The sequence below is a fragment of the Sycon ciliatum genome, chromosome 12 (genome assembly GCF_964019385.1).
Source record: "Sycon ciliatum chromosome 12, ocSycCili1.1, whole genome shotgun sequence".
Lineage (NCBI taxonomy): Eukaryota > Metazoa > Porifera > Calcarea > Leucosolenida > Sycettidae > Sycon > Sycon ciliatum.
In genome coordinates, this window is record NC_088654.1 from 26,128,481 (window position 1) to 26,154,884 (window position 26,404).

The 26,404-nt window shown below is 49.0% G+C and overlaps 1 protein-coding gene across 2 annotated transcripts; it reads right to left on the reverse strand.

Annotated features, from left to right (window-relative positions):
- Positions 1-9,100: 9,100 nt before the first annotated feature.
- LOC135828600 (mucin-19-like) lies at positions 9,101-26,331 on the reverse strand. 2 transcript variants are annotated; one of them, XM_065341031.1, is made up of 4 exons: positions 26,034-26,331; positions 25,654-25,840; positions 14,712-14,789; positions 9,101-12,562 (listed from the first exon to the last, which is right to left on the reverse strand). In XM_065341031.1, the coding sequence occupies exon 4, from the start codon at positions 12,249-12,251 to the stop codon at positions 10,356-10,358; it is 1,896 nt and encodes a 631-aa protein (XP_065197103.1). In that variant the 5' UTR covers positions 12,252-12,562; positions 14,712-14,789; positions 25,654-25,840; positions 26,034-26,331; the 3' UTR covers positions 9,101-10,355. The 2 variants fall into 2 exon arrangements, with proteins under 2 accessions (XP_065197103.1, XP_065197102.1); XM_065341030.1 differs by lacking the exons at positions 25,654-25,840; positions 26,034-26,331 and adding an exon at positions 17,789-18,242.
- Positions 26,332-26,404: the final 73 nt, after the last annotated feature.

A 26,404-nucleotide genomic window follows, 5' to 3' on the forward strand; every position in this document is an offset into this window, starting at 1 on the left:
GTACTAAGGTCACACTTGGCAGGCTTTTGTGTGGAGCTTGTGTCCGCTCGAAGGTACGGATTGACTGGAAAACGTGCTATATGTGTACAAGGTTCATGTCGTATGACCTACAGACAGCAGACCACCTCCACAATGCGACCACGAAAGGACGAGATGGTGGGGCGCTCTGGCGGTACTTTACGGTATGTGTGTCAGGCTTTAAAAGACATAATATGCACAATCATAACTTCAGAGTTCAGACATAATAATTATTGTTATGTCTGAAGTCACAAGTTACAATGTATGTGCCGTCAGTGCATCTTGAACGGACTGAGAGCCAGGCTTGTGCAAGCCTCTATCATAGTATGAGCCAGGCCTTTTCGGCTAAGCAAGCCGTGACACTTGTGACTACGGCATTCCCCATTCCAAAAATAATACCTAACCCCGGCTCTCAGTTCTTACGCGACACGTAATCGTTGCCCAGGTCATGGCCAATAGCCGACTTTCCCACCGTACGGGCATAACGAAGGTCAACAGCCTGACCTTTCGAGCCCCGACCCCGGGCCGCCTCACTCAGACTTGAAGAAGCGCGCCCAGTGCGGCAGTCTCAGGGAGCGGGTCATGATGGCTAAACCTTGGTCTCAGCCGGGAGCGGGTCATGATGGCTAAACCTTGGTCGATAGCAGGGAGCGGGTCATGATGGCTAAACCTTGGTCGATAGCAGGGAGCGGGTCATGATGGCTAAACCTTGGTCGATAGCAGGGAGCGGGTCATGATGGCTAAACCTTGGTCGATAGCAGGGAGCGGGTCATGATGGCTAAACCTTGGTCGATAGCAGGGAGCGGGTCATGATGGCTAAACCTTGGTCGATAGCAGGGAGCGGGTCATGATGGCTAAACCTTGGTCGATAGCAGGGAGCGGGTCATGATGGCTAAACCTTGGTCGATAGCAGGGAGCGGGTCATGATGGCTAAACCTTGGTCGATAGCAGGGAGCGGGTCATGATGGCTAAACCTTGGTCGATAGCAGGGAGCGGGTCATGATGGCTAAACCTTGGTCGATAGCAGGGAGCGGGTCATGATGGCTAAACCTTGGTCGATAGCAGGGAGCGGGTCATGATGGCTAAACCTTGGTCGATAGCAGGGAGCGGGTCATGATGGCTAAACCTTGGTCGATAGCAGGGAGCGGGTCATGATGGCTAAACCTTGGTCGATAGCAGGGAGCGGGTCATGATGGCTAAACCTTGGTCTCAGCCGGGAGCGGGTCATGATGGCTAAACCTTGGTCGATAGCAGGGAGCGGGTCATGATGGCTAAACCTTGGTCGATAGCAGGGAGCGGGTCATGATGGCTAAACCTTGGTCGATAGCAGGGAGCGGGTCATGATGGCTAAACCTTGGTCGATAGCAGGGAGCGGGTCATGATGGCTAAACCTTGGTCGATAGCAGGGAGCGGGTCATGATGGCTAAACCTTGGTCGATAGCAGGGAGCGGGTCATGATGGCTAAACCTTGGTCGATAGCAGGGAGCGGGTCATGATGGCTAAACCTTGGTCGATAGCAGGGAGCGGGTCATGATGGCTAAACCTTGGTCGATAGCAGGGAGCGGGTCATGATGGCTAAACCTTGGTCGATAGCAGGGAGCGGGTCATGATGGCTAAACCTTGGTCGATAGCAGGGAGCGGGTCATGATGGCTAAACCTTGGTCGATAGCAGGGAGCGGGTCATGATGGCTAAACCTTGGTCGATAGCAGGGAGCGGGTCATGATGGCTAAACCTTGGTCGATAGCAGGGAGCGGGTCATGATGGCTAAACCTTGGTCGATAGCAGGGAGCGGGTCATGATGGCTAAACCTTGGTCGATAGCAGGGAGCGGGTCATGATGGCTAAACCTTGGTCGATAGCAGGGAGCGGGTCATGATGGCTAAACCTTGGTCGATAGCAGGGAGCGGGTCATGATGGCTAAACCTTGGTCGATAGCAGGGAGCGGGTCATGATGGCTAAACCTTGGTCGATAGCAGGGAGCGGGTCATGATGGCTAAACCTTGGTCGATAGCAGGGAGCGGGTCATGATGGCTAAACCTTGGTCTCAGCCGGGAGCGGGTCATGATGGCTAAACCTTGGTCGATAGCAGGGAGCGGGTCATGATGGCTAAACCTGGGTCGATAGCAGGGAGCGGGTCATGATGGCTAAACCTTGGTCGATAGCAGGGAGCGGGTCATGATGGCTAAACCTTGGTCGATAGCAGGGAGCGGGTCATGATGGCTAAACCTTGGTCGATAGCAGGGAGCGGGTCATGATGGCTAAACCTTGGTCGATAGCAGGGAGCGGGTCATGATGGCTAAACCTTGGTCGATAGCAGGGAGCGGGTCATGATGGCTAAACCTTGGTCGATAGCAGGGAGCGGGTCATGATGGCTAAACCTTGGTCTCAGCCGGGAGCGGGTCATGATGGCTAAACCTTGGTCGATAGCAGGGAGCGGGTCATGATGGCTAAACCTTGGTCGATAGCAGGGAGCGGGTCATGATGGCTAAACCTTGGTCGATAGCAGGGAGCGGGTCATGATGGCTAAACCTTGGTCGATAGCAGGGAGCGGGTCATGATGGCTAAACCTTGGTCGATAGCAGGGAGCGGGTCATGATGGCTAAACCTTGGTCGATAGCAGGGAGCGGGTCATGATGGCTAAACCTTGGTCGATAGCAGGGAGCGGGTCATGATGGCTAAACCTTGGTCGATAGCAGGGAGCGGGTCATGATGGCTAAACCTTGGTCGATAGCAGGGAGCGGGTCATGATGGCTAAACCTTGGTCGATAGCAGGGAGCGGGTCATGATGGCTAAACCTTGGTCGATAGCAGGGAGCGGGTCATGATGGCTAAACCTTGGTCGATAGCAGGGAGCGGGTCATGATGGCTAAACCTTGGTCGATAGCAGGGAGCGGGTCATGATGGCTAAACCTTGGTCGATAGCAGGGAGCGGGTCATGATGGCTAAACCTTGGTCGATAGCAGGGAGCGGGTCATGATGGCTAAACCTTGGTCGATAGCAGGGAGCGGGTCATGATGGCTAAACCTTGGTCGATAGCAGGGAGCGGGTCATGATGGCTAAACCTTGGTCGATAGCAGGGAGCGGGTCATGATGGCTAAACCTTGGTCGATAGCAGGGAGCGGGTCATGATGGCTAAACCTTGGTCGATAGCAGGGAGCGGGTCATGATGGCTAAACCTTGGTCGATAGCAGGGAGCGGGTCATGATGGCTAAACCTTGGTCTCAGCCGGGAGCGGGTCATGATGGCTAAACCTTGGTCGATAGCAGGGAGCGGGTCATGATGGCTAAACCTGGGTCGATAGCAGGGAGCGGGTCATGATGGCTAAACCTTGGTCTCAGCCGGGAGCGGGTCATGATGGCTAAACCTTGGTCGATAGCAGGGAGCGGGTCATGATGGCTAAACCTTGGTCGATAGCAGGGAGCGGGTCATGATGGCTAAACCTTGGTCGATAGCAGGGAGCGGGTCATGATGGCTAAACCTTGGTCGATAGCAGGGAGCGGGTCATGATGGCTAAACCTTGGTCGATAGCAGGGAGCGGGTCATGATGGCTAAACCTTGGTCGATAGCAGGGAGCGGGTCATGATGGCTAAACCTTGGTCGATAGCAGGGAGCGGGTCATGATGGCTAAACCTTGGTCGATAGCAGGGAGCGGGTCATGATGGCTAAACCTTGGTCGATAGCAGGGAGCGGGTCATGATGGCTAAACCTTGGTCGATAGCAGGGAGCGGGTCATGATGGCTAAACCTTGGTCGATAGCAGGGAGCGGGTCATGATGGCTAAACCTTGGTCGATAGCAGGGAGCGGGTCATGATGGCTAAACCTTGGTCGATAGCAGGGAGCGGGTCATGATGGCTAAACCTTGGTCGATAGCAGGGAGCGGGTCATGATGGCTAAACCTTGGTCGATAGCAGGGAGCGGGTCATGATGGCTAAACCTTGGTCGATAGCAGGGAGCGGGTCATGATGGCTAAACCTTGGTCGATAGCAGGGAGCGGGTCATGATGGCTAAACCTTGGTCGATAGCAGGGAGCGGGTCATGATGGCTAAACCTTGGTCGATAGCAGGGAGCGGGTCATGATGGCTAAACCTTGGTCGATAGCAGGGAGCGGGTCATGATGGCTAAACCTTGGTCGATAGCAGGGAGCGGGTCATGATGGCTAAACCTTGGTCGATAGCAGGGAGCGGGTCATTATGGCTAAACCTTGGTCTCAGCCGGGAGCGGGTCATGATGGCTAAACCTTGGTCGATAGCAGGGAGCGGGTCATGATGGCTAAACCTGGGTCGATAGCAGGGAGCGGGTCATGATGGCTAAACCTTGGTCTCAGCCGGGAGCGGGTCATGATGGCTAAACCTTGGTCGATAGCAGGGAGCGGGTCATGATGGCTAAACCTTGGTCGATAGCAGGGAGCGGGTCATGATGGCTAAACCTTGGTCGATAGCAGGGAGCGGGTCATGATGGCTAAACCTTGGTCGATAGCAGGGAGCGGGTCATGATGGCTAAACCTTGGTCGATAGCAGGGAGCGGGTCATGATGGCTAAACCTTGGTCGATAGCAGGGAGCGGGTCATGATGGCTAAACCTTGGTCGATAGCAGGGAGCGGGTCATGATGGCTAAACCTTGGTCGATAGCAGGGAGCGGGTCATGATGGCTAAACCTTGGTCGATAGCAGGGAGCGGGTCATGATGGCTAAACCTTGGTCGATAGCAGGGAGCGGGTCATGATGGCTAAACCTTGGTCGATAGCAGGGAGCGGGTCATGATGGCTAAACCTTGGTCGATAGCAGGGAGCGGGTCATGATGGCTAAACCTTGGTCGATAGCAGGGAGCGGGTCATGATGGCTAAACCTTGGTCGATAGCAGGGAGCGGGTCATGATGGCTAAACCTTGGTCGATAGCAGGGAGCGGGTCATGATGGCTAAACCTTGGTCGATAGCAGGGAGCGGGTCATGATGGCTAAACCTTGGTCGATAGCAGGGAGCGGGTCATGATGGCTAAACCTTGGTCGATAGCAGGGAGCGGGTCATGATGGCTAAACCTTGGTCGATAGCAGGGAGCGGGTCATGATGGCTAAACCTTGGTCGATAGCAGGGAGCGGGTCATGATGGCTAAACCTTGGTCGATAGCAGGGAGCGGGTCATGATGGCTAAACCTTGGTCGATAGCAGGGAGCGGGTCATGATGGCTAAACCTTGGTCGATAGCAGGGAGCGGGTCATGATGGCTAAACCTTGGTCGATAGCAGGGAGCGGGTCATGATGGCTAAACCTTGGTCGATAGCAGGGAGCGGGTCATGATGGCTAAACCTTGGTCGATAGCAGGGAGCGGGTCATGATGGCTAAACCTTGGTCGATAGCAGGGAGCGGGTCATGATGGCTAAACCTTGGTCTCAGCCGGGAGCGGGTCATGATGGCTAAACCTTGGTCGATAGCAGGGAGCGGGTCATGATGGCTAAACCTGGGTCGATAGCAGGGAGCGGGTCATGATGGCTAAACCTTGGTCTCAGCCGGGAGCGGGTCATGATGGCTAAACCTTGGTCGATAGCAGGGAGCGGGTCATGATGGCTAAACCTTGGTCGATAGCAGGGAGCGGGTCATGATGGCTAAACCTTGGTCGATAGCAGGGAGCGGGTCATGATGGCTAAACCTTGGTCGATAGCAGGGAGCGGGTCATGATGGCTAAACCTTGGTCGATAGCAGGGAGCGGGTCATGATGGCTAAACCTTGGTCGATAGCAGGGAGCGGGTCATGATGGCTAAACCTTGGTCGATAGCAGGGAGCGGGTCATGATGGCTAAACCTTGGTCGATAGCAGGGAGCGGGTCATGATGGCTAAACCTTGGTCGATAGCAGGGAGCGGGTCATGATGGCTAAACCTTGGTCGATAGCAGGGAGCGGGTCATGATGGCTAAACCTTGGTCGATAGCAGGGAGCGGGTCATGATGGCTAAACCTTGGTCGATAGCAGGGAGCGGGTCATGATGGCTAAACCTTGGTCGATAGCAGGGAGCGGGTCATGATGGCTAAACCTTGGTCGATAGCAGGGAGCGGGTCATGATGGCTAAACCTTGGTCGATAGCAGGGAGCGGGTCATGATGGCTAAACCTTGGTCGATAGCAGGGAGCGGGTCATGATGGCTAAACCTTGGTCGATAGCAGGGAGCGGGTCATGATGGCTAAACCTTGGTCGATAGCAGGGAGCGGGTCATGATGGCTAAACCTTGGTCGATAGCAGGGAGCGGGTCATGATGGCTAAACCTTGGTCGATAGCAGGGAGCGGGTCATGATGGCTAAACCTTGGTCGATAGCAGGGAGCGGGTCATGATGGCTAAACCTTGGTCGATAGCAGGGAGCGGGTCATTATGGCTAAACCTTGGTCTCAGCCGGGAGCGGGTCATGATGGCTAAACCTTGGTCGATAGCAGGGAGCGGGTCATGATGGCTAAACCTGGGTCGATAGCAGGGAGCGGGTCATGATGGCTAAACCTTGGTCTCAGCCGGGAGCGGGTCATGATGGCTAAACCTTGGTCGATAGCAGGGAGCGGGTCATGATGGCTAAACCTTGGTCGATAGCAGGGAGCGGGTCATGATGGCTAAACCTTGGTCGATAGCAGGGAGCGGGTCATGATGGCTAAACCTTGGTCGATAGCAGGGAGCGGGTCATGATGGCTAAACCTTGGTCGATAGCAGGGAGCGGGTCATGATGGCTAAACCTTGGTCGATAGCAGGGAGCGGGTCATGATGGCTAAACCTTGGTCGATAGCAGGGAGCGGGTCATGATGGCTAAACCTTGGTCGATAGCAGGGAGCGGGTCATGATGGCTAAACCTTGGTCGATAGCAGGGAGTAGTAAAATACAATAAAACCTGGTTTAAGCGACCACCCCACCCCCACGGTGCAAGTAAAAGCGGTCGTTAAAGCCAGGTGGTCTTTAGAACCAGGTCCCACGGTGTCTGTGTAGAACTGTCGGTGCATGGAAAACTGTCCTTAAGAGCAGGTGGTCGCTAAACCCAGAGGTCACTAAACCCAGAGGTCGCTAAACCCAGAGGTCGCTAAACCAAGACGGCAACGTCTGTAGGGCCTTCCCTATCAAAATAATAAATTCTACTACTACTACTACTACTACTACTACTACTACCCAGAGGTCGCTAAACCCAGAGGTCGTTAAGAGCAGGTGGTCGCTAAACCCAGAGGTCGTTAAAAGCAGGTGGTCGCTAAACCCAGAGGTCGTTAACAGCAGGTGGTCGCTAAACCCAGAGGTCGTTAAGAGCAGGTGGTCGCTAAACCCAGAGGTCGTTAAAAGCAGGTGGTCGCTAAACACAGAGGTCGCCTACACCAGGTTTTACTGTATTCCCTGGTCTACAGTAGGCCTCAGCGGCTAATGCTAGTTTTTTTGGGCAAAAATGCTTTTGGCAATGCTAGTTATTTTGGTTGCTAATGCTAGGTTGAGCGCTCGTTTGCAGCATTAATGCTTGTTTCAGCACAAATAAAAAGGAAAGAAAATGGTGTACAGAAATACTTTTTCGGATGGTCTTGTGTCTAATTTCATTGTAGACACGATCAGATGAAACAGGGCACCATGGTGTGTGTGTGGAGGTTTGGCGCTTCTAAATAGGCACCCTTAGCATTGAGACGATAACGCTAGCGGTAACGGTATTTTGACTGTGGCCGGACCAAGAGTACCCATTTTGTTACTGTATGGCACATATGTACCCTTGAATCCTGTTGTGCACTTGCTGTGTGCCAGAAGAGGCCCAGACTCCATAATTGGTGCAAACATTACCATATGGGTCATTGCAGCGTATGACTTGGAAAGGTTTTTAGCCCCCAGGCCCCTTTTAATGCTTTTTACCCCATAAAACCTGCTTGCAATGCTAGAGCAATGCTAGTTTCCAAAAAAGGCCTTTAATGCTAGCATTAGCCGCTGAGGCCTAGTCTACAGTCCATTTCAAAACTATAGACGCGTAGGGTTTTTGAAATATTTCAAATTCGGCTGGAACTTTTTGAGAATAGTTTTCGGAATATTGCTCAGGACCGCTCCACAATTACTCTCATTATAGTTTCTAAATGATTGGATAACAGACGCCCAATTTGGAAAAATTATGCACAAAGTGATCACAGATTTTATGTGGTATAGATGCTGGCATAACGGTTTTTGCCTTGGTACGCGTCAGGGAGTCGTAAAATACCGTATTTTACGACTCCCTGGTACGCGTCTATAGTTTTGAAATGGACTGTAGGTAGGTAGATACGTACTTTCTATTTGAATTCGCAGAACGGTCCAGACGTCTATAGCAGCTAGGAGTTGTATACCCAGGTTAAAGGGGAAGTTAAGGCAAAAATTAAAATTTCACCAGTTATAGTCTTCGGGGTGCTGAGTCGAATGGTCTTGGTCCGAGAAAGCTGAGACGCTCCCTTCCTACTTGAATCCCAATCGAACTCGCGCACTTCCACCGAAACTGGGTGACTGCACCCTACTAGATGGGGATTTGTATGCAAAATGTCACTAAAAGCGCCATTTCGTTCTTATAAAAGCACGGATGACCGCGATTGGCCCAATATGTTGTAGTCTTTTGGAAGCTGAGTCGACTGGTTTTGGTCCGAAAAGGCTGCGATGCAGCGTTCCTCCTTTATTCCCAATCGAACATGGTTGAAGAAGCGGTCACGTGCTCCTGGGTGCCCAAATCACCTGGTCACCACGCCAGCAGGCGACAACTTTCACACCAAGGCTCAACTCGAGTTCAACTCGAGTGACAGGACTGCACCCAAAAAAGGTCAAACAGGCTAGTAAGTTGTACCCAGCAGGCACGGTGACCAGGTGACTGGCGTACGCAGGAGCACGTGACCGCTTCTTCAACCATGTTCGATTGGGAATAAAGGAGGAACGCTGCATCGCAGCCTTTTCGGACCAAAACCAATCGACTCAGCGTCCAAAAGACTACAACATATGGGCCAGTGTGATGTGCACTTATTTCAGAGAAGCAAGTTCAATCACACTTCAGTGGAAAGCCTCAACTGACCGGGCTCATGCACTCAAGACCCCTGGCTCGAAAGAGATGCGGCACAAGAGGACAGCCAAGCGGTACTGAGGGAAGTCAAGACAGCAAAACGGAAACGAATTGATCGACAGCAACCTGAGGCCTGAAATAATTTTTTTAAACGGGGCTATGGACACGATCTGATACAGCAAGCTGCTCATAGTGCCAGGCACGTCATTGCAAAGAACATCACGGGGGTTAACACTTTTTTATATTAAAAGTTAAAAAAACCACTCTTGGTTAGGAAAACACAGGGAAGGAAAACAAAACACAAAAAACACAAAAAAACACAACCAGAAGACAACACAGGTTTCTGTAATGCAATCGGCTGAAAGAAAAAGAGCGAAAGCTCAGCATTCACAAACTGCCGCCCTGTTGTGCAGTGTGCATACATGTATACAAGCGGTGGCAAACATCCGAGATACCAGGAATGCAAGCAAGAGGAAGTGATATAGGGGAGAGGGGGGGGGGTGACAGTACACATTAACGGTGCATGTGTCGGGAAAGTGACTAAGAGAAAGAGAGCGGGAAAGTCAAGCTATTCGTAATCATCCAGTGTCTAAGAAAAGGGCGAGGGAGGGGGGGGGGGGGGGGGAGGGGGATATCAAACTAGTCGTAATCATAACGGGAGGCAGGAATAGGTGTCCAAGGTGCTGTGTCAGGTCTATCTGTGAAGCCGGAGTCTATCGGGAATGGTGCGCCTGTCTTCTATGGACTATCACTACTGCGCCGATATGGCAATGAGAAGTGAGCGGGCGTGCTAGGGACGGTCGATGAGGAGTGAAGGGGGAAAACGTGGCGAGAGGTGAGTAGCCCGGCGAATGGGGCACGGGGAAAAAATTAAACTTTACTGCTGTTGCGACACGTCAGTTCAATAAGTCTTGTCCGGTATACATACATACATACATACATACATCCATACACACATACATACATACATACATGCATAAGTAGATGGTAGTCTGGTCTGGTTCAGTGCCTGGTATCAGTGGATTGGGTGAGGCTACGACACGGGGCAGATAGGCGTGTGCAGCAAACTATACAACAAACTAGCATTGTTGTTTGGCGTGTGTGTACGTGTGTGTGTGTGTGTGTGTGTGTGTGTGTGTGTGTGTGTGTGTGTGTGTGTGTGTGTGTGTGTGTGTGCGTGTGTGTGTGTGCGTGTGTGAATGAGAGAGAGACACACACACACACACAAAGAGAGAGAGAGAGAGAGAGAGAGAGAGAGAGAGAGAGAGGGAGAGAGAGGGAGAAAGAGAGAGAGAGAGAGAGAGATAGATAGATAGAGACAGAGAGAGTATGTGTGTTTGACTTATACGCCAGTGAAAGGCGCCGCGCCGGGCGAGTTGAACGCCAGCCCTTTCTCCTTGGCCATGCGGCAGATGACGGCCTGGCGAACACGCTCCACCTGCTCTCTCAGCTGTTTCTCCTCCTTACGCAGAGCGGTGTTCTCGCGCCGCAGCGCCACCACCTCCATCTCGTTGCGGCGAAGACGCTCGCGACGAATGCGAGCGGCGCTGTTGGACTTGCTGCGGCGGCTGCTGCAGTTGGGGGGCTGGCACGACGACGGAGAGAAGTCCTCGTCGCTGTCCGACACGAGCTGGCGGTGCGAGAAGCTTGCGCGCGCGATCGACGGCAGTATGGGCAGAGGCGGGCATAGCATGTCCGCCTCCGATGTTCCAGCACCAGTGGGTGACGCGCTCTTGGCCGACAGCTCCGCGGCCGAGTCGGTGGCAGAGAGTTGCGAGCCGGAGAACGGAGAAGCTATCTCGGGCAGAAAGGCGATCTGATGTGCTTGCTGCTGCTGCTGCATGGCTGTTGGGCACGACCAGGTTCCCGTGACGTCTCCCAGTAGCGGGTGCTGGCTGAACGCGGGCCGCATGGCTGTGCTATCGCTGGCCGAAGCGGCGGTGGACACATTGATCGGGTGAGCATTGCGAGCCAGAGCAGACGGCATGCCGAATGACTGAGCGTAGCCTCTAGCGCCGATCGCAGCCGCAGCTTGCTCGTCCAGCGACGAGTTTGACGATGACGAGGTGGCGCTGAGCGTCGAGGGTGCCATTGCAAGGAGCGCATGGCAACCGGGGGAGTGGGTTGCCCTGTGGTTACCATCGTCCACAAACGCCGACACGACGCCGGGGGCGGCATGCGGCGGAGCTTGCACCACTGCGGGAAAGAGCTGCATGGCGTTCGGCGGGCAAATCTGTGCCTGCTGCTGATGCTGCATTTCCTCCTCCTGGTCGACGGCGCCGGCCAGAAAGGTGAGTAGCTGGGACGCCACCGACTTCACCTGGTGGTTCGTGTCGGGAGCAGCAGCGGCGGTGCGATAGGTTGGGGCGGACGACGGCGACAGGAAAGGAGCCGGCGCCGACATGGCCACGCCAGCACCAGCAGCACTGCTGCCGGCCGCCGTGCAGTAGAACAGAGATTCAGCACTGGTGCTGCGACTGGCACCGCCACTCATTGGACTGTCGGAGTGAGAGGACTCGGGTGTGGACGTGCGCGAGGACGTGCACGAGGATGACATGGACGACGAGCAGAACGCAGCAGTGGATGCACTGGAGAAGCCAGCCGCGGACCTAGGCGCCGCCGGACGCTGCATAAAGCCGTCGTCAAATCCAGCAATGCCAGCTGGCGGCATTACGCTTTGGCTGTTGTCCTGCGCTGTCGGCGGCTGCTGCGGTAGGAACATGGCCTGTTCCATTTTGCAATCAGTGTTCTCAGACACAAACGACAAGTTGCCGTTGGAGAAATCAAGCGACTCCCTCGCCATGCTGTTGACATCCTCGTACAGGAGTTGCCAGTCGGCCTCATGCAGGTGAATTTCATTGACGTCAATGGAGGAAAGGCTTTCAGGTCGCAGTTTCTGCTGGTGCTGGTGCTGCTGCTGCTGCGTCTGGTGGTGATGGTAGTTAGAGTTGGATGAGGAGCTCTCTGGGGCTAAGCAGCTGCTGGAGGAGTCTAGCAAACCGCCGATGGCACTGCCGTTGCGGTTGTGAGCCAGGGCAGAGAATGGGGTGGGACAGTTGTAAGATGAAGGAGCACTGCCGTGCAGCGCTGAAAAGCTGCTAGAGCGCTGGCGGGCCACCACAGAGCCGGACGTGCGCGAGAATAGGTCTTCAGTGTCCATGGGGGCGAGCACGCGAAGAGATGGCATAGCGGGGACGGCGCCAATACTGCCGGGGCGCGGCGCTGCTACTGTAGTCATGGTAACGGCAACAGTGCTGTTAAGAATACGGTGGGGAGTTACACTAACAGACGTGACTTTATCGGTAATGTTCTTCGGTGGAGTTGTACTAATTGTGACGCTTGGTGCTGCTACTGCTTCTAGAGGGGAGTGTTGTGCTTGTGGTGGTGTTGCTGTTGTTGATGATGTCTGTAACGATGTGGGTCTGTCTGCGGTGATTGTCTCGGTGGATAGCTCTTGGTTGGTGGGGGCGTAGCGTTGGCTAGGCAACGGAGCGTCGCGTGCAGCTGGACAACTGGAAGGGCTACAACTGTCAATGGTCAAATCTATACCTGCACACATACGAACGTGCACATACACACACACACACACACACACACACACACACACACACACACACACGTGCACAGGCAAATGAGAAAGCAAACGGAAACGAACACTAATTAGCACAATTTACATACATTCGATTCGATTTTACAATTTTCGCATGCTTGTGAATCGGTGACCTAAAGATGACTTTTCATGATGCCATGCTTGATGCATTACACTTGATATCAGCCAGGGACTACACATTTCGGCCGCATTAAAACTTCAGCCGGTACAGCCCATGCCTTTTACACTTTGTCATAAACTAATAATTTCATCCGCAACAAATGTTAAGCCTCAAAGACGAAAATAGCTGAATACTTGCTACATTAGAGAGGTTCCGGAGTTCGATTTTTCGTGCCAAAATCCGTAGAGGCGCTACGGATTTTTTATACGTCGTTTTTGAGCAGTGAAATGTTTCGGAGTACGGAACTTATGTGTTTGCCGTCATTGCCTAGGTTACGATCACAAACACGTCACATTCCCCGCGCTATGCCTTTTTATTTTGAAAATTTGTACCGAAATCAAAACTTCCCGCGGAAAATCGATGTTTCTCGTACCAAATTTGTACGCGAAAAATCTTTCTGCACCCGATGACGCAAAATCTCCATACGAAACATGGTTCGGATGAAAGCCAGTCCACACGGATTCTCCGTGCCGAAAAATCGTATGGAGCACGCCTGGAAAAAATCCGTAGCGTCCATACGGATTTTGGCACGGAAAATCGTACCCTGGAACCTCTCTATTTACTAAAATGTCGCCGTCTGATGATATGGTGAAATGCGTGAAATCAGAAATGCATCTCAACTGATCATGTAATCGAATAACCTCAATGGACCCATTGTGCAATGACGTAATTAGTACCCTAAACACCCTTCACAGCCACCTGGGCATGGTCGTCCGGGGTGTTGAACAGTGCATTCCTGATCCCAGCGTACTCGCAAGCATTACTCATGCATTCCATATTTGGCAATGCGCAAATGGGTCTATCTCTTAATTTGCTAAATCCTATATAGGATTTTGGTCATATTTTTCAACTCAAAATGGGTGTGGCATGAGCATAGGGAAACGTATGTGACCAATTCTTCCGCGTTAGGTCTTAGTCGATATGGAGAGTTGAATAAGATATTTTTTTCAAATACTAACATCTAAGGCTCATCTCCTTGCGCAATATTTCTAAGGCCTGTGCCCTATTTTTTGAATCCTATATATAGGATTTGAGATTTTGCTGGACCTTGTTTTATCCTTAAAATTGGTAGTTTCACGACGGCATGTGCGATATGTCGTCATGAAACCACCCCGTGCCACACCTGTAATGTTCTTTTGCACATTCACTGCTTCAGTCCTTCCCATGACACCAGCTGAACAATGCTGCTCAAAATTCCAATCCTTGCTCAAAATGGGTATTCATGATGTCCTATGAACCTAAAAAGTAAACATCCATGCCTCAAACATATTTACAGCTTCTAATAAAACCATTATGCTCTTATTATGGGTCATGAATGACTCATGATGACCAATAACAACGGCATAAAGGTCACGCATTTTCAAATCCTATATATAGGACTTTTGCCCAGCAAATTAAGAGACAGTAAACTACAGTGCGGGGCCCTCCAAAATAGTAAAAAATAAAAAAAAATAAAAAATAGTACTTATACCTACAGTAGAAAAGAAAAGGACATATGAATACGAGTTAAGAGTAACTCTCCATCACTGTAACTGGATACTATATACAGTCAGAAAGTGCAATAACTAGGCACAAAACTGACAGAGTACTGAGACATTCGACGCCCATTTATGGCTCAACATCCGAGTTTCAAATTATACCTACAGTATACGTTATATCTAGAGTACAGTCAGACCTCGCTTATCCGGTCCTCTTTTATCCGGATCCCTCACCATCCGGAAGAAAATAGCTGATTACAGATTTACAGCATGCGTGATGCATCCAACAAAACTGGTGTTCGGTTATCCAGTTCCCTCGCCTATCCGGATATTTTTTTCGTGGAAAACGGATGTGTGCGGTTAAGCGAGGGCTGACTGTACTCTTAAATAATACACAGCTGTCTCGATGTGCTAGTGTACATTACGCCACGGGCAGTTAGATAGACGTACAATTAGGAGAACTCGCATTGTCATCTGGTGCTGAGGACTCTGGAAACTCGCCAACGATTGCAGTTGTAGCGGTGACCCCTGGGTGCACACGAACAGACAGGAATACACAAAGCATGGAATTCGGTTCATGACCACGATCACAAGTGTCACCATCAGCAAAAAGAAAACACACACACACACACACACAACCTAACCACACAGCCTAATCATTAATGATAGCTTGCATGCCGTCCTACCGGTAGGACCACGGGTCCTACCGGTAGGACCCAAGAAATCGCGCTGCAAAAGTGCTTTGGTTGAGAAATTTCTTGAAACAATTGTTGAGATGAGGTCTTTGTCAGGCAAAGTAATGGCGCAAAATGCAAGACTATGTCCAGTGCATTGCATACGCGCTATTTTATCAATTGTCAAAATGGCCGCACATACTCCTGTCGGAGCGCTAGCAACTCTGTCCAAAGTGAATTTTGACCATGGCACATCAATCGTGGTGAGGTACTAATGTTTTTATTAGTCTGCCAAGGCAGTGGAATGCATAATTCCATACACCGTTTCCATGGTAACCATTTGCTGTTACCATGGAATTTCACACTATGCCTTGTGCGATCACGTCTAAAATTTGTGGACTCCTTCATTAGCCCCTGAGCAACAGTTTAGGGTCAATTTTTAGGTCAATGTTAGAACAGAGGCCATGCAGCATGTCTGTGTATGATGGTCCTACCGGTAGGTCCTACCGGTAGGACCGAGGTCTATGCAAGCTATCATTAAGAACGTTTCCCACTACAAAGACCCGTACACGGCACAACGCGAAAGCAGCGGTGACATCATCCGCACGCTGCATAGCTAACGACAGTGTGCAGGCACACACTGTTCTCAGGTTGCCATAGCAACACACTAGCTGATGAAGAAGAAGCTACTCATGATGTCAATTTCGTACTCGGCACAAAAAAACCCAGATAAACATGTATCCATTGTTGTAGGGAAAAATCAAAAGCTGCGAAAATCGTGCGCTCTTCATTTCTGTGTCAGAAGGCCAAGGAGATGAGCACTATATACCACCCCAGAAATCCTCCCGTTGACGCAAGCCAATCACCCATCTGTCAGGAACGCAACAACCTGTTTGGCAAGAACCCGACTCCATCCATCCCCATCCCCCAGCCAAAAGACACACTAACACATACAATACCGTTAGGTAAAAGCACAAGGATGACATCATCCACATGCAAGCCTTCAATGTGTAAAGTTAGTCATTGATGTAAGGCTGAGATGCTGAGAAAAATGTAGCGATTGATGTCACACATTCGTGCTAGGAAAGCGATTGGCCAATGCCAAGCAGTGGAGAACGCAACATACCAGAGAAACTGGTTTTTGGTTTGCGCCCATTGTGAGCCACAGCCCAAAGCACACGTGAACACAGCATGCACTCCGAGTCTACTCGAGCAGCCAGTCACATGCCAGGCCAAGTCAGCATAACTCCCCGTGTGTGCGTGCACGAGACATGCAACGCCACTTCACCCGCCGACACCATCTACATCAAACGTAAGCATGTGATCAACTGAACTCACGTGACAACAGCATACAAGTGACGGCATGCTTTTCAGTCTTACACAGACATCTACACTTCGAAGCAGTGCTACGCAGAACAACACCCTAAGCTCGCGTTTTCGACCGCCTTTCCTGGCACAAACACCAGCCCAGCCCTGAGAGAATGAACTGCATGTGACTACGCCCGTCTGTAGATGACGCACGCGAACACACGCACTGACACTAGCTGGCATGCTCTGGGTGCACAGTTAGTACCACAGGCCAGTGGCGATGTCCAACAGATGACAGCGCTAACGTCTTGTACACATATGAGCTGCCTGTCAACCAGCCAGCCTCTCAAGATGAGCATGACTCGACAACTCGAGAGCCCCAGGTCAACAGCACTTCAGCAAACAAGAGCACAATTAGAAACTATCTTAGACGTCCTACTTGCTTAGCCGCAATTTGCTTCACACTGCATGCTGTGTTTCCCATGGCAACAGCCTCTGCACAGAGCTACCCCCCCCCCCCTCCATGGCATAGGTTCTCTCTATTTCTCTCTTCGTCTGCTCGACCCTGCCTATTTGTCTCTTTTCTTGAATGCGCCACCGCATGGTCAAGAAATTTACGGACATTGGTCATTGCTTGTTTGGAAAAGACAAATTTATGAAAAGCAAAATGATTTCTTGTAGGACTCCATGATGGTACTATGGAATGCGGTCATCAGGAATTAATTTCAGGACCAGCAAGCAGTTTTTGCTTGGTCTTGCCATACCCTTCGCACAATGGCTTTTGTTGTCAGTGGTGTTTTTCAATTGTATAGCCGTGTTAAAAGCAGCCTACGCCTTCCCTTATACGGCTGACTGTAATCATTATGATCTTCACAACACAAGCGTATACACAACGCTGTTTTCTGTACAATCGTGATCCTCACCAGCAACCACTACACTGTACTGTGTGACTGTGGGCGCTACACCAGTACAGCTGGAATCCTGATACTGTAAATATGGCTTAATTCAAACATAACGCTTAGTTAGAAGTTTTTCCAAGACCGATTTCTATCAATACGATTCCCACATAAAAAATTCTGATAATTCGAACCTTGAACTGGATATGTCCGGCTAATTAGAAGTCCCACAGATTCGACTTACATAGAAAATGTGTGGGATTTGTGCTGATAATTCGAAGTTAGTAAAGTGTAATTCGAAGTTCACTGTACATTGTACTGGTCAGTTCAGTTTGCATGAGCAGGCTGTGCCGGTCAGCTCAGTATCCGTGAAATATGTGTCTAAGGTCCATAGCGCAACTCTGCGTGACCATTTGAGCATTTTGACATACATGTTGTGTTGTGGGTTCATGTTTGAATAATTAGAAGGTCCGGATAATTAGAAGTTTTTCCTGGCATTTTGAGGTTCGAATTATCAGGATTCCTTCACCTGTAGTAAGTAGTTAGTAGACGCTGTAGTCTGTAGTAGAGTCTACACGATTCAAAAACTGTCTCAATGCAGTACTGATAAGCTACGCTATGTTGTAGGTCGCTACGGCGCTAGCCTTACCCGTAGGAGATCTTGGAGCCGTCCTTGCTGATTCGAATAAATCGTCCACCCATTCTGAAGAGCTGGCTTCACCAGGTGGTAGCGAAATGTTTCTCGGCCTACCCCCAGAAGACACGACCGCAGCGGATCACGCGGCCCCAATCGCAGAACAAACAAACCACGCCGAAGCCCCTGATCAGCGCAACTGACTGTATCGCAGACTAGCAGCACTAGTACGGACGGACGCACGCCGGCCAGGCTATCTTCGCTTGAGACTGCTCGCTTGCTGGAAGCGAGTACGCTGCTAGCGGTCGAACACCAGACCGAAAGGCACAAACAGGTCGAAGAAGATTTTCTTTTCAAACAACTACTTGCCAAGAATGGAAAGCACTGGAATCTGGATCAAGCGCAGATTCTCGACAAGTCATGTGACAGCATCGCCTGGGCCGGCTGCAGCTGGGGGACATGGCAGATCTCCTGCCCGTCCTGGAGCATGATCATGGGAGGAAAGGCTCTCGATGGAAAGACAATACTGTATAGCAGGAAATTTTCGGACGGAAATATTTTCGGACAAAGCCGAATTTCGACCTTTCGTACGGATTATATTTTCGTACAGTGCTGCATGCTAAATACACGTGTTTGCATGCAGTACGCATGTATAGTGTACATAATTTCACATAAACAAATTTTAGTACGGAATTAATTTTAGTACAAAAGAGGCCGTGTACGAAATCGTACGAAAATAAATTCCGTCCGAAAAATTCCTGCAGTACTCGCTAGCACAGCAGATTTGCTTGATTGTTGATGGTATACCATGTATACCATGGCATCCCGAGGCTGTCACGTGAAGACGTCGCTACGTAATGACTATGCACAGTATGCAGTCGACTAGTCGACTGCACAATCATACAAACACTGAGTCGACTGACACCAATCATCGATCAGGTCATTCAGGACTTCATCCTAATTTCTAATTATTCTATTTTACTCAATCTATTAAATAAGTCCTCAGGGCGCTGAGCATGAGGGGCCAGTGAGGGCCGTGTGAGGCTTTCTGGTACCGAAATTAATTAAATTTTTAGCACACCTCTCAAGTGGTGTCCCGGGTGACACAGCTGCGGCGTGCAACTGCAACAGTGCATGCGTTCGCGTGTACCCATACTTGCAAGAGTTCACGAGGTCATGAACCCTGTTATGTTAGATCTACTAATGTGGACTCAGATAGCCGCGTATTGCATGACATAGTCATTGTAGATTTGCCTCGACACAATTTCACAAAGGCTTTGGCTGATCATAAACGTCTCTATTTTTCTCGTTCCCACGGCTTCACTGGCTATCATCTCTGTGCAGCTGTTATCATTCTATCGTTTAGTTGTCTCCACTTTTCTTTGCCCTGGAACCGTCGGAATCATAATAATAATTATTAGCGGCAGCACCACCAGTTTCATGTGAAACAAATACTGTACAGTACGTACTGGATACTGTGGATACAGAACATGCCGGCAACAGGCAACAACTACTTCCGTCGAGTCAGAGGTGCACAACATGACCTGGATAGAAAATGATCTCGTCGCAGAGTCCGTCCGTGACTCGCGTTGTGAGGATCCGAGGTTCTCGTAAATGTGTTCTGTTCAGCTTGTTGCAGGGACGTTCTAGCTGGCTAGCCGCCGACCACAGCCACTCCGTCATGCTGGCTTCGTTTTGCTCAAGGGAGCTGCGAGACCATCCACCTCAGCCCTGCGTACCCTAGCCCAGAACGCCTTCCCTACCATTACCCATTGGGCCAACCTGTGTTCGGGACGTTACTCGCACCCACACACGCAATGCCGTGACGTCCTATTGCAGTATTGGTGGCTACCTGAGCATGCGCCACAATGAGGTTGGCGACCTACAAACTGCGACCGCGGCCTCCAGATGTTGCTTTTGATGGATTGTGCTAGCTGTTGGCAGCTCTCGGATTCTCGGATCTCGGGTGAGCAGCTTCATCTGCGTTCGGCCTCAACGGACGACCAAGCTCACGACACCTCAAAGTTGCTGCTAATAGAATTATGGGAGGGCGATCGAAAAGGACTCTTCAATTACCTATCAGCGTTTCGATCGGCATGCCTCGTCCAATGGCTCATCCTTCGTCAGTTCAATATAGTATTACAGTTACGAAGTAGTTACTAGTTCCAAAGTCAGGAGAGTATCAAACCGGCGAAAGAAACACGAGCAGAGCCTTGGGATAAGGCGGGGAGAGGGTTCAACTATGGACAAATACTCTTACAAGTGTAGTCCTACTTCACAAAGACATTGAGTGTTACTGAATACGACCCTCGGAGTTACAAGAGAAACGTGTTTGGTGTATGTAATTGTTGCTTAGCCTGTGTGCAGTACTCTCTGGTGAGCTGCTCCAGCTAGTGTAGAGCCGTATTTGCTCGTAATTACATCAAGAGTATACATGTGCTCGTTATTACATGACTGATTTAGAAACAGTTACATGTACTTGACGATCAGCTCATGCGATAACATTGCACAAAACTGTGCTGACGGACGGGACTGACGTTGATTGATTGATTGATTTTATTTGGATTCACGTTCTACAACTAACTGGCTACCAGCTCAGTTGAACGAGTATAATCACACGATCAACATAGCAACTTTCTCTCCTTGGCCACAGGCCATTATGAGAATATAAGATTTCAAATAACATCAACAACAACAAGAATAGCAGCAGCAACCATGACACCAATTTCTCTTATTGGCCACAGGAAAAATTCAAACAAACAAACAACAAGAACTACTTGTACGACTACTACTACTACTACAACGCTACCTGATGCTTATCCTTATCTCTATCTGCTGAAGCACGAGCCACGCTCGCCCATACAGTTTGGTCTTACTATTAAGGTTAATTCTTGAACTCTTCGCTGACCAAGTCATCCTTGCTACATTACAAACTCTATCTGATTCAAATGTCAGTCTATTATCTCTGAGTGGCCCTAGGCCATCGTGGGACTACAATCATACATGTACAGCTACTGTAAAACATGTAATTTTAGGTGCATTGAAATTTCGGTGCCAGGGACCTGCCAGGTTTTACGCGTAGTTTAGAATCAGGTGACCAGCGTTCCCTTCACATGCGGTACATACTCCAATGCCTTTTAGGTGTAAACTTAGGTGCCTGGCTTCTCTACCGAGATCACCGAAATTAAAGTTACACCGAAAATTACACGTAACAAATACTAACAATAATGATGTTTTACAGAACAACAACAGCAACAGCAACAGCAACAGCAATATGAAGAGAGTATTGCCTACCTAAACGGTCAACTATTGCTGCTGCACTGTACTGCTTCCGCTTGTTATCAAGCGTTACTGCTCGATGTCTACACACTGGATCATGGAGAGGGTCGGGATGGCATGAAATCTTGCACAGGACAACAAGCCTGCTACCTAACTAACAAGACTGCGCCACCTTCATGGCGTCAAAACAAAGCTTCAGTTTTCGAGGAGGGCGTGTCACGCTCACAATTACATTCCTCGGCAGCTCGCAGCTCGCAGCGACGTGATTCCGCCAACCACTAAAACTCAATGTCAACAAAACTAAAATGCTTTTTCCATGTACCTACGGTGTTACATCGTCTGTAGCCCATTGTTTCTTCTTCCCACCCCTTGTCAGTCCAGCGAAGCCGGTTGTGCGACTTCACAATCTAGGACATCGACGGCGTTCTGGTACGAAAGAGGAAACACTTTCATCCCCTTCCTCTGATTGTCCGAATGCACTGATTACACACGATTACACACGATTGCACTGGCTGCCACGCGAACACAGCGGTTGCCAGTGCTGTGGGCATGCTTGTATGCAGGTCTTGCAGACACGATCGAATGCAGCTAGCGCCATATATAGCATTACACTCAGCTCGTGCCATGCGCCAGCTACCAGGCTACGCCTACGGTATGCCTATGATCAAGAGTCCATAACCCCCCAGGGTTATGGACTCTTGCTATGATATGACTGCATTATCTCGTCATACCAGGGAGTAGTAAAATACTGCTAATTCAGCACTCCCTTGCAAATCTCGTGCAACCATTATCGTACAACGCGATGGATGGATAGAGTTGAAAACTATTCATTTGAACATGTGTGCTTGTATTTCACCACTTTCTGGTCAGAACCGGTAATGGAAAGCAGGACAAACCGGTGGCTGCCTGCGTACATACTGTACAAGCAGAAATTTTATAGTCAGTGAACATTTCCTTCCTTCGTTCTGTTTAGGTCACCTTACAAGTGATGATTGTTTAGTTTGCTGGCCTTGCCAATTGTGTCACCACGATGTGTTAGTTTCTAGACCATTCATCTGCCTGCAGTATTCGTCTTTATATTTCGTGTTTTTGCCTCCCCTTCCTCAATGCCCTGATGATGCCCAATGGGCGAAATATTGGCAAAGTTATCTATTTGGTGCAGCTGAGAGCCTGTGCCGGAATGGCGGTATTTTCAAGTGAACATTTTGTCCAACAATTTGTCTGGTGGAAATAAATGTTCGTAGTAGTAGTAGTAGTAGTAGTAGTAGTAGTAGTCTATCGAATAGTATTCTTTTCTTTTTTGTTCACTGTGTTGTTATTCTATTTTCGCTGTTGCTTTGTAATATTTGAATTTCGTTCCACTTGTTGGTTGGAGTTTTACTTGGATCCGTTGAAATTTGTGCAATTACACGACCTCATTGAGCTAGGGATGCTAGGGATTGAGTTCATTTTTGCCTCCCGGGTGCAATGCTTGAGTTCTCTTGGTCAGGTTTCTTTTAATCTTCCTTTTTCTCTTCTTCTTTCAAATCCAGCATTATGTTTCCGGTGTTCTTTTCTTTCTTTGCATCATCATTTTATGTGGTCAATAAAAACACGCTTCCAAGTAGTAGTAGTAGTAGTAGTAGTAGTAGTAGTAGTAGTAGTAGTAGTAGTAGTAGTAGTAGTAGTATTTATTATTTTGTTAGGGAAATCCCTACAGACGTTGCCGTCTTCGTCCATGGGTGTTGAAACGTAGTGAAAGGCTATACAAATCGACATTCAGTCCGGCATTGAATTTAGTCCGAAAATTCTTTGGACGGAAAAAGGCTAAATAATTCCCAACGAATATTTGTGCTTGTACTGTACTTACTGCACTGTACAGTGTTCTTCGTTGCACTTAGTCCGTAAATTAGTACTTGCTTTCCTAGGGTACCCTGTACAAAGGCCTTTATTATTTAGGCATGTTGGGATTGTCCTATTAAAAATTATTGATAAATAACAAAATGTAACTCGGAGCCTTCCAAGTTGGAAGGTTGTTGGTTTGCGCCTTGGAGAAGTGTTGGAGCTAGGTGTCAGGTCGCCGAATGTCTCAGTACTCCTTGTCAGTTTTGTGCCATGTTGTCGCACTCGCTGACTGTATAAGATCTGGTTACGTTGGTGGACAGTTAGTCATAACTCGTAACATTTTGTCCTTCTTTTCACATTAATAACAAGAGCTACATTGTATATATTATCATCGTTCTAGCTCATTTTTTCCCGTCATAGTCCTGTTTATCATGTTCAGCATAAGCGAAGTTGTGGATCATGCTTGCATGGTTGACTCCAACGCGTACATGCAAGTAATAATAATAATAAATAACAAGAACAATGAAGAATAGGGCCTGTGCCCTTTCCTGGTATATTTTAAATCGCAATTGTGTTTGTAATACAATGAAGAACGCAGGTAGAACGCAGGTAGTATTGAAGATACATGTACTACTACTCCCTGGTTTATTATTATTATTAACTGGTTTGAGGGAAGAGACTATTATTATTATTATTAAACTCAATCTCGTAGCATGTGCACGCATTGCTAATGTGGGGAGCAACCCCAGAGATGAGGGCGATAACCAGCCATGGTAAAAGTACAAAAGAAAACAAGAAAACAGTGGAAAGAAAGGTTTATTCCTTACTTCCACTGGATAGGGAGTTTCTATGACATGTACATGCTTGTACAGTCAACTTCGCTAATAACGACTGCGGATATTACGACAATTCGCGAATAACGACAGAATTTCCAAGCCCAGAGCAAAGTCCCATCCAACTGTCACAATACATATAATGAGACTTCGGGTATAACGACACTTCGCGAATAAGGACACTTTTCTGATGCCCCGCCGAGTGTCGTTATAAGCGAAGTTGACTGTACATGTATATTGAACTTTTATTGACAGAGTACAGTGTACACTCAATCTGCGGACAGCATGCTGTTTCGTTCTTTGTGTGTTTGACAGAGTGCATGTACATGTAGGTGACCAATATGGGAAATAGGCCGAGTAAAAGACCGCGTACCGAGGTCCATCGAGGTCTTTTTACGAGGCCTATATTTCCCATATTGATCAACTGTGAGGTGGATGACATATTTATCATGGTGTTTCAACGTGTGTGGTGGCGAATTGGAAAACAAGTGCTCAATATGGCACTGGTCAACACTGGAGATCAGGTTACTAATCAGTGCAAGGTTTATGTACTCTTCGTGGAAGTCAATATGAACCCATGATAAGACAACCATAACGATCCTACAAAGGCTACATTCACATGTGTTGTTTGTTTGTATTCTTTATTTAGAAAGTGGCAAGTCCAAAACAGGCCCTAGCCTAATAACAATGGTCCCACTACTAGTCAGGGAATGCTGTATATCTGTGCATAAGGATCAGTGAGTGTAACAGCAACTAGTACTGTAGTAGGGAAAGAACAGATATCGCTACAACATGTACAGGTGCATTCAATGTATTCTTTCCTGATTTTGGTTTTTGTCATTTCCTCCTTGAGTGCTTAGGAAAGCATTTCCTAGTTCCCCCTTCTTTCTGATTTCAAACTGGATGTGCCATGAGGAGTTTTTCCTTCCGTTTTTTCAGTTCTTCATGTACCGGTACATGTAATTCTAATTTTATACCTTTCCATTGATGGTCCTTTATCACTGTCTCTTTCTCGCAAATAAAATACCATGGCTTTTTATTGTGTTTATTTTGCCCGTAAAATTGAAAGAGGCCTGTTCACATGTAAAACAAAAAAAGCCACGAAGAGTTTGCTGCTTGCACGTGCACATCCACGTGCACCACTGCACCCTGCACTATTGTACGCACGTCCACGTGCACTCTACCCCAATGCGTATGCGTACGCGTCCTTCCAAAAAAAAAAATGCGTATGCGATATGCACTGCAACATCATTGCATTGCATTCTATTGCATGCAGTGCAGACAGACATGCATTCCTGTAGTATTCTATTCCTGTATAACAAGGCATGCCCAGTTATAAAACAACAGCCCATGCAGCCCAGTCCCCACATTACTCTGGACAAGAAACCAGTGCTGTGGTCACTAGTCAGCAAGAGCAACCTTGTTGATGCTCTTGCATTTTTCCAAATCTTGGTTTGCTGGATCATGTTTGTAGGGCTATTGTTGCAGTATCATTGACTTCATTGTACAGGTTTGTGAGCTAGAATCGTTTGTGTAGCAAAGGTGATACCTTGGTCTAGTACACTGCAGTCTGTAGTGTAGTAGCATTCTAATCATACAGTGGAAAGGATCGACCAGAATGCTCGTTCTAACTGAAGACGTGTCAGTGCTAGCTCTCTATGATCTGAAGAGCATAGTGCTCGCTCTCTATGATCTGAAGAGCATAGTGCTCGCTCTCTATGATCTGAAGAGCATAGTGCTCGCTCTCTATGATCTGAAGAGCATAGTGCTCGCTCTATCTGCAACGCACCCGAGTGCACGCTGTGCAGTAAACCTTTTTCAAAAGTTTATTTTCCCTCAATTCCCTCAAGCTTCCGATTACTCAAATAATACCGGTACTGATAAGTGATAACGTCCCTCGAATCATATAATTATCATTACAGTAAAGATGTGCACATTTCTCACCTTGTCAATTTGATAGCGGTCAGCTCCTGAGATCTTTAGTTCGTGCAGTGCAAAGGATATGGAGTCCCAAGCGATGGCCGTGTAATGTGTAAGCTTTGCGGTCAAGTCGAGTGTACCACCAGCAACGACACCTGCAACATCCTGTGTGTGTGTGTGTGTGTGTGCGCGCGTGCGTGTTTATGTCTGTCTGCGTGCCCGAGTGTGTGCGTGTGTTTGGGTGTGTGCGTTCACACCAGACAATCAGTAAGTCATCCAGTACGACCACAGTGCAATCCGTACGTTTGTTCTGAACACGACCGTCTGATCAGGCAATCCACTTACACCAAACCCAGGGTTTACACAACAAGACCTGTACTATCAAGAGGGGCACCTGTACTCACCACAGGTTTGGTCTAAAACGATATGCCGGGTGGGTACAGTTGGCTAGCTGGGTCTGAATCTGTCCGTCTCTCCTGGTCACGTTCCAGTCTTCCGGCTGTTCTCACTGGTACTCTTCTTACTGAGCTGAGGCTGGCAACGCTGCTGCTGCTACTACTAGGCTAGTGGTTCTGCGTCAGGTACTACTAGTACTAGAGACCTGGCATGCATGCACTGAACCTAGTCTAGCTGCAGGTCTGCCACGCTCACAACAAGGTTCTGGACAGGGGGAGGAGACGGTCGGTGGGTAGGAGAAGACAGAGAGAAGGAAAAGCAAGCGGAGCCGAGCTGTGTCACGGCAGTTATGGGCGATGTGGGTTGTGGTGCTTCTCAC

Excerpts from the sequence above, each read along its gene's own strand:
- LOC135828600 (XM_065341031.1), bottom strand. The coding sequence starts at position 12,251 with ATGACTACAGTAGCAGCGCCGCGCCCCGGCAGTATTGGCGCCGTCCCC.